The following is a 16,994-nucleotide window of genomic DNA, read 5'->3' on the forward strand; positions in this document are numbered from 1 at the left end:
GGCAGACGTCAGTCTTTGCTCATCTTCCACTTTCCTGTTTAAGAAAGTGCAGCTCTCAAAAACTATTAAAACTTAGTCCAAGAAAAGTATATTAACTACAGCTTGTTTGTTGACCCTTGTTTCCAAAATCAACTTATTAAACTGGTATATACTGATATTTTAGATATTTGGGATGGTTCAGCTGAAACAGAGGAGTCTGTAGCATACTTTGATATCAACCACCCAATTTTACTCTATATTCTAATATTACAAAAGATATGGATTTATATGAATTAGGGGCCCTTTTACTAAGACGCATAGGTGACTATGCATGTACAATGTGCATCAAATTAGAACTACCACCCATCCCGGGCGGTAATTCTAATTTTGATGCAAGTCCAAAATGCACGGCAGAAAATTTCTAATTTCTACCGGGTGGTAATCGCCAGTGCACACATGCCGACGATTACCGCCTGGTTAACGCATGAGACCTTACTACTTAGTCAATGCGCAGTGGTAAGGTCTCGGGCCCAAAATGGACACGTACTGATTTTTATTTTGCTGCACGTCCATTTTCATAAAAAAAAAAAATGGCCTTTTTGCAGGCGCACTGAAAAATGGATCTGTGCACATCCAATACATTCGCCTACACCAGCGCAGGCCATTTTTCGGTGTGCCTTAGTAAAAGGGCTCCTTAGTGCCTTAATCCCTCACAAGGGTATCCAAAGCAGTATATTTCATATAAAGATAAAATACACAAATACAGCATGTGCCATCCTGTTGTGTTTTGTGAATCAAATACCTTGCACTCATATTGGACTGGTATACTATCTCTCTTACGCATTTCATCCTCTAGGGACATTTGTACTGACAGTGTCATACCAGCATGAACATTACTATCGACTTTGATAACCACAGAAATTAAGAGGTAGATATTCAACCGGTGACAGTCAGCGGTGTTTTGGCCGCCACCAGTGTTATTCATGGATATTCTGATTTCTTCCCTCTCCTTTCTCTGTCTCCTTCCCTCCCCCCTTCTCATTCCATGGTGCCCCCCCTAATTCCTCCTCCCTTTTTATTTTTTCCATTTTTCTTTTTCTTCTATGCCTTAGTTTTTAATTTCTTTTTGTTTTAATTTCTTTCTGTTTTATTCGGTCTGATTTATCTGGTTAAAATTTAGGCAGTTAAGTGCTAAATATTGGAACTTAACCACATAAGTGCTGTCTCGGGCTTCAGTTTGGCAGTTAGTGCTGATATTCAGCGGCTCTAACCGGTTAAGTGCCATTGAATATCAGCAGATAACCCTACGCAAGCAATTTAACCTGCCAGGAGCCTCTCCTGGCCAGTTAAATCACTTTGAATATTGACCCGTAATTTTCAAACTCACGTATGCATCTACCTGCAGAGTTTGGTGCCTAGATCTGTGGGTTACAACACTGTCCTGTGCACAATGCCTAACAATATGTAAATATTTAGCTGCTGAAAAAAATGGGTGTTTCAGGAGGCATGTTGAGGCTGTGTGAAGAAAAAAGTGCACATATGTATTTAGTCTGCCTGCAGCTACAGCTTATGCAGAGGACATAGTTAGAAGATATGCAGCCAAAAATGATATCTAATTTCCAAAAAGAACCTAGTCATGTAGCTTGGAAATTACCCATTTAGTTTTTCTTTAAAATTAACTACAAGATGTGCAAATATAAATGTATTGCATGTCACTGAACCTAACCTGGAAGGTTCAGATGGTAGGAGAATAAAGCAAAAATAACAGAAGCTTGGATACTTCAAATAAATTGTTTGTATGGTATTTATAGTGCACCTACCCCACTTGTGGAAAATTGTGTCCCCACCCCTCCCCCTCCCAAACAAAACAAAGAAATGCCTTAAACCACTCAACTTCTTCACACTGACAACCTGTGACAACACTGGTTTGCTGTTGGTGCTCTGGCTAAAGAAACTGAATGGTTGAGGGAAACCCAAGGCCATTCAAGCTCTACAATTAGCAAAAAGAGAGACCAATAAAATAGCACTGGTATTTTGTCACAAAACCTAATGGCAAGAATAATGTTAATTTTGCTAAATGCATTAATGTCAGCAATGGTGTAGCGAGGAATTTTTTTTGTTGTTGGGGGGGAGGCTGCATCCCCTGCTTCCCCCCCCCCCCCCCCCCAGTACCTTATTTTTGCTGCAGTCCTCTTCCAGGGCAGCGGCAGCCATCTGCTTGCACTGGGACTTCCTCTCTGAACCACCCCACCCGTCACAAAACAGGAACTTGCATCAGAAGGGGGCAGGATGGTTCAGAGAGGAAGTCCCAGTGCTGGCCGCAGGAAGCTTATGAGTGCCGCTGCCCAGGTGAAGACTGCAGCAGAGATGATTTTAAGTATGGGTGGGGGGTGGGTCTGACAGGGAGTGCACAAGCAACACATGCAACTTGCATAAATAAGCCACCGAGGGGCCCTTTTACTAAGCCTCGTAAGCGTCTACACATGCCCAACACGCGCCAAAACGAAGTTACCGCCCCGCTACTGTGTGGCTTTTGTGGTAATTTCAATTTTGGCACGCGTCCAATAAACGCGACAGAAAAATAATTGTTATTTTTGGATGCGCGTATTGGATGCGCGCCAAGTGGCATTTGACACACATAGGTCATTACCACCCAGTTAATGCGTTAAGACTTTACCGCTAGGTCAATGGCTAGCGGTAAGGTTGCACACCCAAAATGAATGTGCGGCAATTTTGATTATGTCGCACGTCCATTTTCGGAAAATTTTTTTTAAAAAAGGCCTTTTTTACAGGCACACTGAAAAATGGACCAGCGCACGCCCAAGACCCATGCCTACACTCGCGAGCCATTTTCCAGCATACCTTAGTAAAAGGACCCTTGAATGTCAGAAATTCTGGAAGACATAAGTAGCACTTCTTTGAAACTTTTGTAGTTTTTGTGAATTTGCCTATTTCCTTAGCAGCCATAATGAAAAGAACAGATTGCTGTCTAGTATTGTAGTTTATTGATCATATGCCATGAACAGACCAGGAAAGTAAAACACTTCTAATATTACTAAGAAGCAGGTCTATTACAGGAAAATCAAAGAGAACATGCCAACATTACAGTGTATTTGTATATAAAATTTTCAATAAAAGCAATGTTTTAGCTCATTCATTTTGATAACTGATCTTCATAGCTAATTTGTAAATATCTGTATTTAAATTATCGGTAAATTTACAATTAATTTTAAACAATTTAACAGTATTTAACAGTCTTTAACCACTGTCAGTGACGGCAAAAATGTTAGCATGTTCTCTTTAACATGTAACATCCACATTTGTGCAAATGTCACAAAAAGGTGGCAGTTTCAAAGTAAATTTTCTGAAAATAAGTAAGAAGGAATCAAGGTGGTAGCTCTGACCCCCCCCCCCCCCCCCCCCCAAAAAAAAAAAAAAAACCCTGTCTTTTTAGTTAAATATAAAACAAAACTATAAGTTAAAGTAACATTCGGATTGTATAGCACAGGCCAATGCATTTTAAACAATATTTACAATTTTTCCAGGGGCTAAAGTGGGAATTAAAGTGTAAAAACCATAAAAAACTGCACCAGTTTTGTAGCAAAATATCTGTACATTTAAAAACAGGTTATCATATAACTACACATTATTCAAGGAAAATGAGACCTTCACCAGTGGTTCACATAAGCACAACGAAAAACAAAATGAAATTCAGTGGTTAAATACTATACAAAAAATTTTACAATGAACATTTTGATGCAGTGCTATCAGGAAAGCAGACTATCTTCAGAGAGTACAAACTGAGCTGCTTCAGACCAGTACTGGACTGGGACATACTGAATGCCCTACCTTAGCAGAATAACATTACACAGAAAAATTATACTAATCTGCAATCAACTCCTTGGACATCTGATCATCAACTCTTTCCCATCTCATGCTAAACAAATCAGTTCTAGGTTTCAAATTCTACAAACTGTAACTTTTACTCTGCTGTACGTAAACTTGGGCATCTATGTCAAATGGTCCAAAGTCGATTGTCGTCCTGCTTTCTGCTGTATTCACATGGTCCCAGGATGCAGACAGATGTTTAAAATTTAGAATGGTGTATGAACATTCTTCTTCAGTGGGGCATTCTTGTGTCACTAGTCTAAAAAATAAACTGTAATGGTCCACAGACACCCGAATACTGATTATTAAGATGTTAATATCTTTAGTGCTAATTAATAAATACAATATTCTTTTTTTTAAATGACTGTAGACTTTTGTTCCCATATACTTCAACTATACCTCATAAGTTATTCAACACTGCAAAATGGCATTAAAAAGCAGAAACTGAAAATGAAGGGCAGGTCTCAATTTAAAATATTCCACAGGGTTACTGATTTACATATTTACCACACCCTACCGAGGTTTTATTGGGGGTTTTGCGTATGCATACAGTTCCTCTTTTGCTTTCCTGACATTACACCAGGTGTAAGTGATGCTCAGTTATTGCCTCAGCAGACAGCTAGGAATGCATTTAAAAGGTTATGAAATCCACAGTAGATCACATCCAAGTATTACATATATACAAACTGTCTGGAAACCAAGGACAGCCTTGGAGGCCAATCGCTAAAATTGCATGTAATAAAAAGAATAAAACATGTATTTTACATTTTGGTTAAAAATACTGAATATTGTATTGGTGTAAAAAGATACCCAGTCAAATCAAGTCCTATTGCTTTGATTAATTTGAGCAGGTATTTCAAATTTTAGGCACTTGTTAGCTATGGTTGAGTGACAGCCCATCATGTAACTTCCTATGCAGTTTCAAGAGCTTTGAGCCCTTAAGAGTTTAGAGGCTATCTTGCTGTGTTCAAGCCAGGCTGCGGTTAAACAGTGTATCTGTCGAGTACACCCTCTGCTTTCTACACACAGGCTTCCAAGCTCATACGGATATTTCAGCACCACTGACTGAGCGCAAGTTCTGATCATCAAAGCGCCTTCTAACGCTTCTCCTCACCGCATCGGCTCTTCTGTATGGCTGGTTTCTAAGATCTGCAAATGGAAAGAGCAAATAAGTCATTTAAAGAAAAGCAATTCATCTAGGAAAGAAAAAAAGTCCTGCTGGCAGCCAATCAAAGCAGCTTGTGTAGAAAGAGTAGGATATAGATCTTTTCAATCATTGAAATTTATAAAGTAATGAATTGAATTTGTCCTTTTTTAATTGTGAGCAAAATAAAGGTAATACTGGTGATATGTCAAGATAACCATTCTCCAACAGTTTTGTTGGATATTGAGTAGATCACTGTTTTCCTGTGCTGACACTTTTAATGAAGTTTACTCGAAACAAACAAAAAAATCAATCTGAATCACTTTAGTAGACATGATTGCTCTGCATACAAACTACGTGATGAATATAATTGTTTTTCTCGATGTCTGATGAATCATAATTATGGTACTAATAGAATGGCACAATATATTAGTTTATAGGGTGGTCAACACTTTAATCACTTGAGTTAATCAAATGATCACACTCAAGTAAAAAGGATATGAACATCTAAATTGAAGCACAGAAAAAAAATTAGGACACCAAAGAATAATGTTTAAACGTTTTTAAAGTAATTACTTTCTTAATAAAAAAAAAATATATAATACAATTACTAATGTTAATAGGACTATTTAGGTCCTTTAGAAATTCCTAAAGGAGGGACCTCAAGTCTTCAAAGTTTGCTTCTTAATGTATTTGTCTTACCAATAAAGGTATCATCTACCAAAGCACTATTTTTCAATCTAATAAAGACATCTTGGTGATCTAAAATATATCTCTATGATGTTTAAAAAAAATAACAGTTAAGAAAATATTATATATCTTCTGTCAGTCAAATCATGTATTTATTTAAAACATTCCAAGAAGAGATTTTAGGCTGTTCACCAGTATTACATTTAGACAGATTATCAGCAACTGGTCTGGCATACAGAGAGAGGAGGAAGCTAATTAAAAAGTGATGCTTGCCAGCTCTGTGTATCCTCCACCACCGGTGTGCTAGAAGAAATCCTTACCCTCGAGTGTACATTTGGAAATTTAGTGATATTATTCTTCTTTAGGGCTAAACAAGAGAAAACACAAAATGAAGGTTAAATAAAAAAATGGGATGGAAATGAAAGAAACTTAACTCAGTGTTCAAAATCTCCAGGCATGTTAGGTACTAAAGCAAACAGGACATAAGGTTAAAACTAAAATATAGAGAGAGGGTTAGATACAGCAAGAAAAAGGACAAGCTGGCCATCCTGTTCTCTAGGTAACAAATTCTCAAGCTGCTTTGAAGATTGGCTCCAGTGAGATAATTAATATTGCAGTTAACTGGAAGTGGAAAAGAGAGAGTGAGCCAATTATCACTTGCAATCTGATAAAGAACTCTTCATAAACATATAGGGATTAGCCTGAAATTGACACCGTTGTCCTTGTTAACTATTAATTATAAACCAAAGACAACAGTTGAACATGCTTTACTTTGTTAAAATATGCATTTAAGAACACAAGACATGAGTTCTTCCAGTTCCATGGCAATCTTTTTTCTTTCCATTTATATAATAAAACTACATTTTAGCAGAATTTTAAACCACTGTGAAGAATACAGGCTACAAGTTGCACATGGCCTTCGTAGCAGAATGTACCAAAGTTCCTTCTGAATTAGTTTCTCATAAAAGAGCCTAGACCTGCAAACTATCCCCTACCATATTCATGTTAACCTTTCATGCTGGCGATTCAACCTTCTCCCACTAAAACTGTATTTCCCTTTACAACTAGTCTACATTTGCCATGGAACTGAAAACTAAATTAAATGCCAATGTATGAAAATGACAAGGGTACTGGTGTTTTTTTTAGTTTGCCTTCCATGCTTCTATAAACATGCAATTGCTGGGTAAATGGAAGGACAATCTAAGATCCTTTCAAGTCAGGATATTATTATATAATAACTCATAAAATAAAAGCAAAGACCAGAAAGTCAAAGCCCAGTTCAGTCCTTGCACCAAATAGCTCATTTTGAAATACAACAATTTCGCAGCTTATTTCATGCATACTAAATAGCTCACCAAATGGGTAAAAATAAAAAACATTATGTTGCCCTGTGATGGATACATAGAAAATCCAAGTGAACTGTCACATTTTAACTGTTTCTTCCACTAAAACCAAATTTATGTGTGAAGAGACAATGCTATTCTGCTATGAAATGCCATAAAGGGCTTCTCAGCGTGAAATATTCTGTGACCAAGGCACTTGCTGTTCTATGGCATCTTCTGGATAGACTGATGGTGGGTCCTGAAATGTGCAGATGGCCAAATGTCTCATGCAGAAAGTTAATGAAGAAATGAAATTCACAGAAATTCACAAGCATGCAATGGTGTGATAAAATGTGAGGCATCTCCAAATGAACAGCAGACATTTCTATCCATTCAAATTCGTGTGGCCCTGTCTCATATCCAATACAAAGGGACAAATATTTCAAAAACCTACAGCAACCTTTTAAGAGCATCAGGTGTGAAAGAGTAATATTTTAGTAATGGAGTTCCTCAGTGAGAACTGGTTCGCAGAAAAACCGTGAGCCACGCTTGGCTGTTCGAGCGGTAAAGGGCACTGTCTTCAGCACTGCATGGAAAATAACAGCCAAACAAGACAAACAGAAGACAGTAAGAAGCAAAGATCTATCACATTAGTACACTGTTAGTGCTTTGTTAAGGATGCCCCATGTTAACTAAAACATAATGAGCTATCTATTAAGTTTGAAAAGGTCTTTGTGCACCTACCATACTGAAGTTGAAAAAAAAACAAATGATATATGATTTGGGGAAAGTTCTTCGATTTTATAATGTATTTGGCATGAGTGAATCCAATAACTTTTTAGAAAAAAGAAATCCCTGTTGTAGGCTATAAGACTTTGTGCATTTGTGTTGATTTACAACTTATAACTGGCCATTTTAGACAGACAAAAAGAAAATAATATACCCCTGCACATTACAACAGAGTGCGCTAGTACACGCTCCACTTTATAATTGATGTTTAAAGTTATCTGCCTTCAGATTCAAAACGGTCATTTGCTTTGTCATCCTTACCAAAAAGGATCATTTACACAAGATCTGAACAAGCAACTCCTTTTAAAATACCTGACCAAGTACAACTGGACAGAAAGTGTCCTATATTCCTATGGAATTGGCTATACCTGTTGTACCAATCAAAGGGAAAAAAAATCACCCGGTGATTAAAGATGTCTAAACAATAAAATAATACATGATAAATAAAACATATTGAAGATATATTAAAAATGGATATAAACCATAACAGGCATAATAATTATTTATTACATAATAATACAAATAAATCACATAATATACAATTAAAATAAGCATCAACATACATGGATAATACATTTTTAAAAGTCCATAAAACAAATCATATGCCCAACACAGCCTACCTAAGGCAACTTAGTTGAAAATATGCACCAATGCTTCAGTCAGGGCAGCTGATGAGAAAACTTTGGGAGCAAGACCTGCAACAAATGCTTTAATACAAGTTACCTACATATAGCAGGTCTACTCCGAGGAGAGCAAGACTTAAATCCTCAGATATGGGTGATATCACTGATGGAGCCCGGCACAAGAAACTGCCAGTGAAGACCTAAAGGATTTAAAGGTACTGGGGGGGGAAGGGGAGGATCAGGGGGAGTAAAATGACCCCTCCCAATCACCTGGGAGGTACCGGGGGGGGGGGGGAAATCAGGGGGAGTGAAGTGACCCCTCTCAATCATCTGGGAGGAAGGGGGTTGTCATGCCCATCCCCTTTGGGATCAGGGCTGCCTAAAATTGGGTATTTGGCTACGCCCCTGGGTAAGCTTCTAGAAAAGGTTGCTGGGGAACTGTTTCCGGTGGCATTTTCAGTCAATGACATCATCCATATGTATGGACTTTGTCCTGCTAGTCATCAGAGAAATAACCCTTGCCATATCAGCCAGATGCTTACAAATGCAGAAAAGTTTCTTCAAGCTGCCAAGAGTACAGACTGTTGGGTGTGTGGATCCATTCTATGGGCTTTTTCAGTATTATATATTTATGTTGATGTTTGTTTAATTATATGCGGCTTATTTGTATTTTTTATGTAATAAATTATTATTATTGGTTAGTTTATTGTATGATTTATACATATTTTAATGTATCTTCTAACCTCCTCCCCCACCCCCCATACTGAGTTCACAGCTTACAGCTAATTTAAAGACACTGGCTACCGCGGGCTGAATCGGACCTGAATATTCAATGTCAGATCTAACCCAGAACTGGCAATGAATATCTGGGTTACAAGTGGCCATTGGAATTTATCTGGGTCACAGCCAATATTCAGACCGGTACCCAGATAGCTAGCCAGACAGCCTTTTTGATGTCCTCACTTTTCCCTCTCTTTACTAAGCCGCGCTAGCAGCTGACACTTTGCACCTAAATTCTAATCAGTACCAATTAGTGCTCATTATTGCTTCTTAAGTGCTATTATCTGTGCTCATTAGCTTGTTAAGCTACTCATATTGTTATAGAATCTGCGCCAAAATAGGCGCGCTATATAGATTCTTAGGGTAATTGTGTAAGTTCAAGATCTGCCTCGCAACCACCCTGGCACGAACCAGTCAGAGCACATATTCTGCAGCACATTAAGTACTACTCTGGGGCTGGACAGTAGGATTTAATCATGCAGCAGCCTTCCTACTTGGTTAAGCCCTTTTGAATATCTACCGTTATGGGCCTGATATTCAAAGTGATTAAACGGCCAGGAGAGGATTCTAGCCATTTGAATCACTTCTCCGGGACTAACTGGGCATTTTCAGTGGCACTTAACTGGATAGTGCCACGGAAAATGCCTGGTGAGAACCCAAGCCAAAACAGGCTATTTTAGGGGGTGTTCCGGGTCGGCACTTAACTGGTTAAAGTTAACCACAAATAGTACAACACAAAAAGCAATCCTCTTTTTGTGCGGTTCTTTAAAGCCAGTTAAGTGTCAAATATTGCATTTAACTGGCTATATTTTGCCAGTTCCATATACCCAGAAGTTCAATGCCGGAGCCTGGACACTTCAGAGTATAATGCCACCAGCTGAATATCGGGCCCTATGTTTAAATGTTTTATCATTTATTATTTTGTCTAGAAGCCTGTTATATGCTGGTTTGCCTTTTTTTACATTACCCCTCCTCATTCTATAACAGGTCATCTAAAGTCAGGTGCCAACTGCACACATAAAATCATAGAATACTAGCCATTCCATGCGTGACTGTTACAACGGAGTGGAGCAGCTTGCAAAGATTAGAAGGGAGTGCATTGTCATTCCATTAGCTATGTGACTTCACTTCTAGAAGCTTTTCTTGCTGCTGTAGAATCAAAATGAGTGTTACTATGTTTTACAATTTCTAAACGGTCTTTTTAAAGACCTCCAGTCTACATTTTTGGTAGTTGTCTATTCTTTATGTTTGTATCCATTACTGGAAGACTCCTGAGGTAGGCACTAGCCGAAACATGGTGCCGTGTCAAGTCTCTTTTGAAAGAAGAGTGTTTTGTACAACTTAAGGACTTTTTGTGTCAATAAAGTATTATGTCATCGCAAGTCCCATTGCCTGCTGAGTCTTCTTCAGTCTTTCAGTTCCTTGTTTTCTCTATGGGACTTTTGTGTTCAGTTTGTACTCGGCTATTCACAGTTATGTGGTAGCCACACTCTCAGTGGTATTCTATAACTTTACTGCACACATGCAAGGGGGCATTCACAGAGGGAAGTGCATAAGTGGAACCTGTCCAACATTTATGCACATAACTTACACAATCCTGTACGTTATCCCCCGGATTATATATATTGCGCCTAGCATTCCGTACCAAAATCCAAGCGTATTCTATAACAATGTGAGTAACTTAATTGACTCAAGCCAATCGGCATTGTTAACACTTAACAATAATGAGTACTAATTGGCAATAATTAGAATTTATGCGCACAACTCCCTAAGCATATTCTGTAACGCACTGTGCCTTAAATTTTAATGTACAAAGGCAAAAAGGGGCATGCTTATAAGCAGGGAAATGGGTGTTTCATGGGTATTCCAAAATGTACATGTGTTGTTAAAGAATATGGCCCTCTGCGCCAAGATTTACACCACATTTTCATTGGTGTAAATGGATGTGCGTAGGTTTAGGCACTAGGATATTGACTATATACCGCACCTAAATCTAGGCATCGCTTATAGAATACACTTATGTGGAAATGTTTTCTGTGCAGATTTTTTAAGCACCATATAAAGAATCTGGCCCTATGCGCATTTACACCTGCTATTGACATAGTGTAACTGGGTATGCCTAAATGTTGGCATTTACACTTACACAAATGTTCTAGAACAGAATCTGGGCACCCAGATGCAGTTATAGAATTAACACTTAGGATACTGCATCTAAGTGCCTCATATTCAGTGCCTTTTACAGAACTGCCCTCTATCCCCCTGATTATATAAAAGGTTGCCAAAAATTGCTCACGCAAATTTAGGCATTTTCCCAATTAGTGCACGCAATTTAATAATGATCCAATTAGTGCCAATAATCGGATTTTTAACAAGCAATTATTAGCACTATTTGGATTTAATTGGGACATCACATGTAAATTTAGATGCAGGATCCGCGCCTAAAGTTTACACACAATCCAAAAAGGGGGGCATAGAAATGGGAAGTCATAGGCATTTTGGGGCGGAATGGGGGCGTAGTTTTGAGTTACAAGTGTAACTACAGAATACGGGTGCTCCGTGCTCAGATTTAGGTGTAGGCATTTGCACTACGTTTTCACTGGTGCAAATGGTCACGCCTAGATTTACATACAACCTCTCTGCTTAAGCGTTTATTCTATAAACCATGCCAAACTTTAGGCACAGCTTATAAAATACCATTTAAACGGCTATTTATAGAAACTAGGCCTGTATGTGCAGTGGGGTTTGGTGCCTCTTTTTAGTGCTAAGGATAAAACACCTTGATTTGGGTACAGTTCAAAACGATTTCATTGGCCCATGAGTAGAGGTATTGTACCATGTAAAAGTCTTCATGCCTTTGTATATTTTTCACATTCTGCTGTCTAAAAAATACAATTCAGAACACAAGTAGAAAATTATTTTTTTTTTTTTTAATAACAAACGATTTTTTGTAGGAAAATATGCTCAATCTGCTGTGCATGCCGGAATTGTAGAGACTCAAAATACAAAAAAAACCCACTTAGCTAATAGCAGCGTCTTGAATGGGCATCCCCACCCAACGGACCTGTTTCGCCGAGGGGCTTCTTCAGGGAATAAGGACGCCAAACTGAGGATCACTGCTCCAGTGGATTGTCATTAAGTCATTATTAGTCCGACTGTCGGCTCAAAAACACGGCTATTGCATAAAGTGCCACAAAAAAACGGTGTCTTTTATATACTGCACACCCCTGCGTACGTCAATGCAATTCTGCAAGTTAAAGCGAATCTCCCCTTCTTGTATTTGTTACCAAGAACTATTATAGAAATATTCAAAAAGTAAACAAGAAATCAAAAAGTCTTTTCACATTCTTTGACTCAGTATTTGGTTGAAAGACGTTTTTTGCAGCAGTAATGGCCATGAATTGCCTAGGACAAAAGTGTATACCAACTTTGCACAGTTTTCGTTTAGTCCTCTTAATAGAATAATTCAAGCTCTTTCAAGTTGGTTGGGAACTGTTTGTGGACTGCAGTCTTCAAGTCTTACCTTAGATTCACTGGGCCACTTTGCTTTGTGTTTAGGATCACTGTCTTACTGAAAGGTAAATCTTTTCCTCAGTTCCAGGTCTATGGCAATGTGGATTACAAACCCCTCTATACGTGTGTAGTGTCCTTTAAGTGTTTCTTTGCAAATGTTATGTATCTTTTCTTCAATGGGAACTTCCTTTCCCCAGTGTCAGTCAGAGACCTCTGTAGTTCTTTTAAGTCATCATAGGCCTCACAGTGTCTTTTTGTGGCTGTTTCCTTAACCTACAACTACTCACTTGGGAGAGACGACCTGACTGAGGCAGTGTCTTGATGGAGATATTCAAACACCCTAAAATTTTCTTATATTTTCAAATAACTATCTCAGAGGTGGGTTTTTTTTTTTGAGAACTCTATTTCGCATGTTTAGACCTTTGCTTCAAATTAATTTCATACAACAGAAACAGCTTGATTCTTCATCCAGGAATATTCAAATCATCTCAACTACTATGACCAGAACACAAGTAGGCTTTACTTAACTTACAATGAGCCTTAAGCCAATTTTTGGAACTGGAATTATTTTACGTTTGCTATTACAAAAGAAGTGAAGACTTATGCAATTAAGAGTTTACTTTCCTATGCTTAATTATTTTTTTTAATATTTCTATAACTGTTCTTTTATGTTGAAAGTATAGAGTGTGCTTAATACATTTTGAGTTGTATTTTTTAGAACCCGGAGAGGGAATCGAAAGTACAGTGACTGATGCACAACAAAACAAGTGCCGTAGGTCCCAAGAATGGATGTGGCAAACAAACTTTGAGGCCCTTTTATTAAGCTGCAGTAAGCACTGTTTGCTTACCACAGGTTAAAAAGCACTACTGCGGGGTGCACTTAGGCATTCCATGGTAGTTTTGCCATCTAAGCACATTTCCTATGTGAAAAAAAAAATTTTTTTTTTTTTTTTTTTAGTGTTACATAGGATCATAGTAAGTGACGACAGATAAAGAACTGAATGGTCCATCCACTCTGCCCAACAGATTTAAATCAACAATGAACGTGATATTATATATTTGATCATGGTCTTTCTTTGTGTTTCTGGGACGCAGACCATAGAAGTCCCTCCGGCTCTGTCCTTATCTTGCAACTATTGGAGCTGCCATCAAAGCCCACTCCTGCCTATCCAAATCCATCTTGTCATTTGCTGGACAAAGACCATAAGAGTCTGCCCGGCACTGTCCCCACATTCCAAATTACTGGAGTTTCTGTCAATGCTCTCTCCTAAACTGGATTGCTATATGCGGATACTCAGACCGTACAAGGCAGCCCAGCACTGGCCTTAGTTGACACAGCCAGAGTCTCAATGTAAGTGCCACTTGACATGCAAACACATAAGCAACCCTTTAAGTTCTGTTTTTTATATCATTCATTTTCTAATTAGAGATCCTCTGTGTTCATCCCACACCTTTTTGAATTCTGCCACAGTTTTTTTTCCACCACCTCCCTCAGGAGGGCATTCTAGCCATCAGCCATCCTCTCTGTGAAAAATAATTTTCTGACATTACTCCTAAGTCGACCACCCCAGACAGTAGGTGTGTTCTGTGCTAATTAGTTAGTGCAGCTACATTTCTGCATGCCAACCAATTAGCATGTGATTAGCACAGGAAGGGAAGGGAAATGGGACTTGATATACCGCTTTTCTGAGGTTTTTGCAACTAAATTCAAAGCGGTTTACATAATATTCAGGAGCCCTTACCACTTAGAAAATGGATGTCCGTAAGTGCTCCCACACTAAAGGCCACGTGATAATGTGGAAATTAGCATGTGGCCATTGACTGAGAAAATGGGAAATGTGGCCATTTTACAGCCATGCTAAAAGTGGCCTCAGAGTGCAAGAAAGCCCCACATTAGTGATAGCACTGGCCACTTTTAGCTCAGCTTAGTAAAAGAGCCCCTTCAACAGAACACTCCGTGCTTTTTCTGTTGTGATTTGCATTTTTTAGACATAGTAACATAGTAGATGACGGCAGAAAAAGACCTGCACGGTCCATCCAGTCTGCCCAACAAGATAACTCATATGTGTTACTTTTTGTGTACACCCTACTTTGATTTGTACCTGTGCTCTTCAGGGCACAGACCGTATAAGTCTACCCAGCACTATCCCCGCCTCCCAACCACCAGCCCCGGGACAGACCGTATAAGTTTGCCCAGCACTAAATATGGCCAATGTATAAGGCTGTAAATATATTTACAGGGCACTGCAAAAAAAAAAAAAAAAGGGGCCTTTGCCTTTGTGAAAAATGATAAGAAAATCTAAGAAATTATGTTACTATAATATTTAATAGAGAAAGAACACAAAGGCACTCTGTTGTATATATAAATCCTTTTTTTAAACTCTATAAAATATTACACAATTTGGCACATTTTGCAACTTTTTTCATTTCCACTTTTAGGCCTCTTTTACAAAGCCGCGCTACCGATTCTTGGTGGGCAAACGAAAGGAAGCCCATTCAATTCCTACGGGCTTCCTCTCATTTGCTGCACAGGAATCACTAGTGTGGCATTTTAAATGAAGCCATTTTTGCTATACACTATAATAGGAGAATTTCCATAGGAAATCTGAGATTTTGAACATTTTGCAAGATATTCACAAAGGCAAGAAAGGAATTTCTCTTGCCTGCTAATTCTCAGTCACTTGCCAGTCTAGACTATGTGGAGTACAGCACCACCTGCTGGCTAAGCAAACTAATAGCAGTTTTTGAAATTCTTCTCCTGATGCCCCTTCCACAGAATCCCTTCTGCTACTACCACCTATCCTCCCTTAGACCACAGGAGCCAGCTCTGAGGGTCCTGTGAGAGCTTGAGCACCCCCAATATTGAACAAACTCTTTGTACCCAGGGAGAGGTAATTTCTGTTTGGTTTTGAACAGTTGGCTCCTATGGCTTAGACAACCATTTGTCTGATAATACTGTATGTGGAAGAATGCTGAGAGACCAAATTTGAACTATGAGCACAAAGTAATATTAGATACATACAAGTCTATACTGTCATTACTGTGAATTATGTGTGTTTGGTTGTGATCCACCTCAGTATTTGGCAGAATATACGTAAAGTAAATACCCTCACACACTTCCCTTTCTTAGGGAGGATTTGGTACACAGTGGCAACAGACTAACAGAAAAAGTTAGCAAGGCAGATGAATTATTCTTCTGTTATTCCTCTGCCAATCTGTACCATGTAGGGACTTCTCAGCAGCTCTCTACTCGAGTGGGTTAAACTGGTTTCAGACTCTTCTGAATGATAATTCCAACCTGTCAATATGATAAAAGTAAGTAACAACTTGAAAATGGCAGTCTGTCATGCCATTCTTTGCTGTAAAGATATCCCATCTCTCTGCTTGTGAAGTTACCACAGCTCTCAAAGATTGGGCATAAAGCACCTTTTTGCCTTTTAAACCTCAAAGATACAATATTTTATCCACACAGCAATAGGAATCTTAGAAGGCAGCTTACCCTTTTTGTTACTGCACAATAAACAATTCCTGCAATTTCCAGGAGGATATCCTTCTTTCCAAATACATTTTTATAAAGATGTTAATAGAAACTAGACATTCTGAGAGCTGAAGGAAGAATGAGCCCAATATTTAATAAACGCTGAGCTCCTAAATTTATGCTCCTAATTTAGGGGTCCTTTTACCAAGCTGTGGTAAAAAGGGCCCTGCAGTTGCGGTGGGGGCCTTTTTTTTTTTTTTTTTAACTGCAGCGGATAAAAAGCACCTAAAAGAGACATGACTATGCGGTAAGAATATTCTTACCATGGGGGGCGCATTTACCGCTCCGTCAGGGCTCCCGTGGTAACCTGGCAGTAACCAGGCAGCGATTACCGCAGGGTTAGCGCCACACTAGAAATTATGGAATTATTTTCCATAGTGCCGGAAATGGCGCTCAGTCGAGGAGCAGCTACCACCGGCAGCCAAGTTGGGACGGTGGTAGTTCTGGGTTGCCACGTGGAAACCCTTTAGTAAAAGGACCCCTTAGCCTCCTAAGTGTGCCCTATTTTCAGCCAAACTTAGAAGCATAACTTTTTAGCTGAAAATTTATCTTAATTTAGGATCTTAAAAGTTATACTTTAGGCCTGCCATGTGTTTGCCTATATTTTGAGCTTAATATACAGCAAACCATCTAGAAACATAGAAACACGACAGCAGATAAAGGTCAAATGGCTCATCCAGTCTGCCCATCCTCCGTAACCACCAACTCTTCCTTTTCCTAAGGGTTCCCCA

At 38.8% G+C, this 16,994-nt stretch overlaps 1 protein-coding gene across 1 annotated transcript in view; it reads right to left on the reverse strand.

Moving 5' to 3' along the window:
* Positions 1 to 2,821: 2,821 nt before the first annotated feature.
* FMNL2 (formin like 2) overlaps positions 2,822 to 16,994 on the reverse strand; it is a 385,766-nt gene continuing 371,593 nt past the window's right edge. Inside the window, 2 exon segments of the mRNA XM_030208897.1 lie at positions 2,822 to 5,016; positions 6,022 to 6,068. Coding sequence (XP_030064757.1) covers positions 4,978 to 5,016; positions 6,022 to 6,068 — 86 coding nt within the window. The 3' untranslated portion in view covers positions 2,822 to 4,977.

This window comes from Microcaecilia unicolor, chromosome 7, assembly GCF_901765095.1.
Source record: "Microcaecilia unicolor chromosome 7, aMicUni1.1, whole genome shotgun sequence".
Taxonomy (NCBI): domain Eukaryota; kingdom Metazoa; phylum Chordata; class Amphibia; order Gymnophiona; family Siphonopidae; genus Microcaecilia; species Microcaecilia unicolor.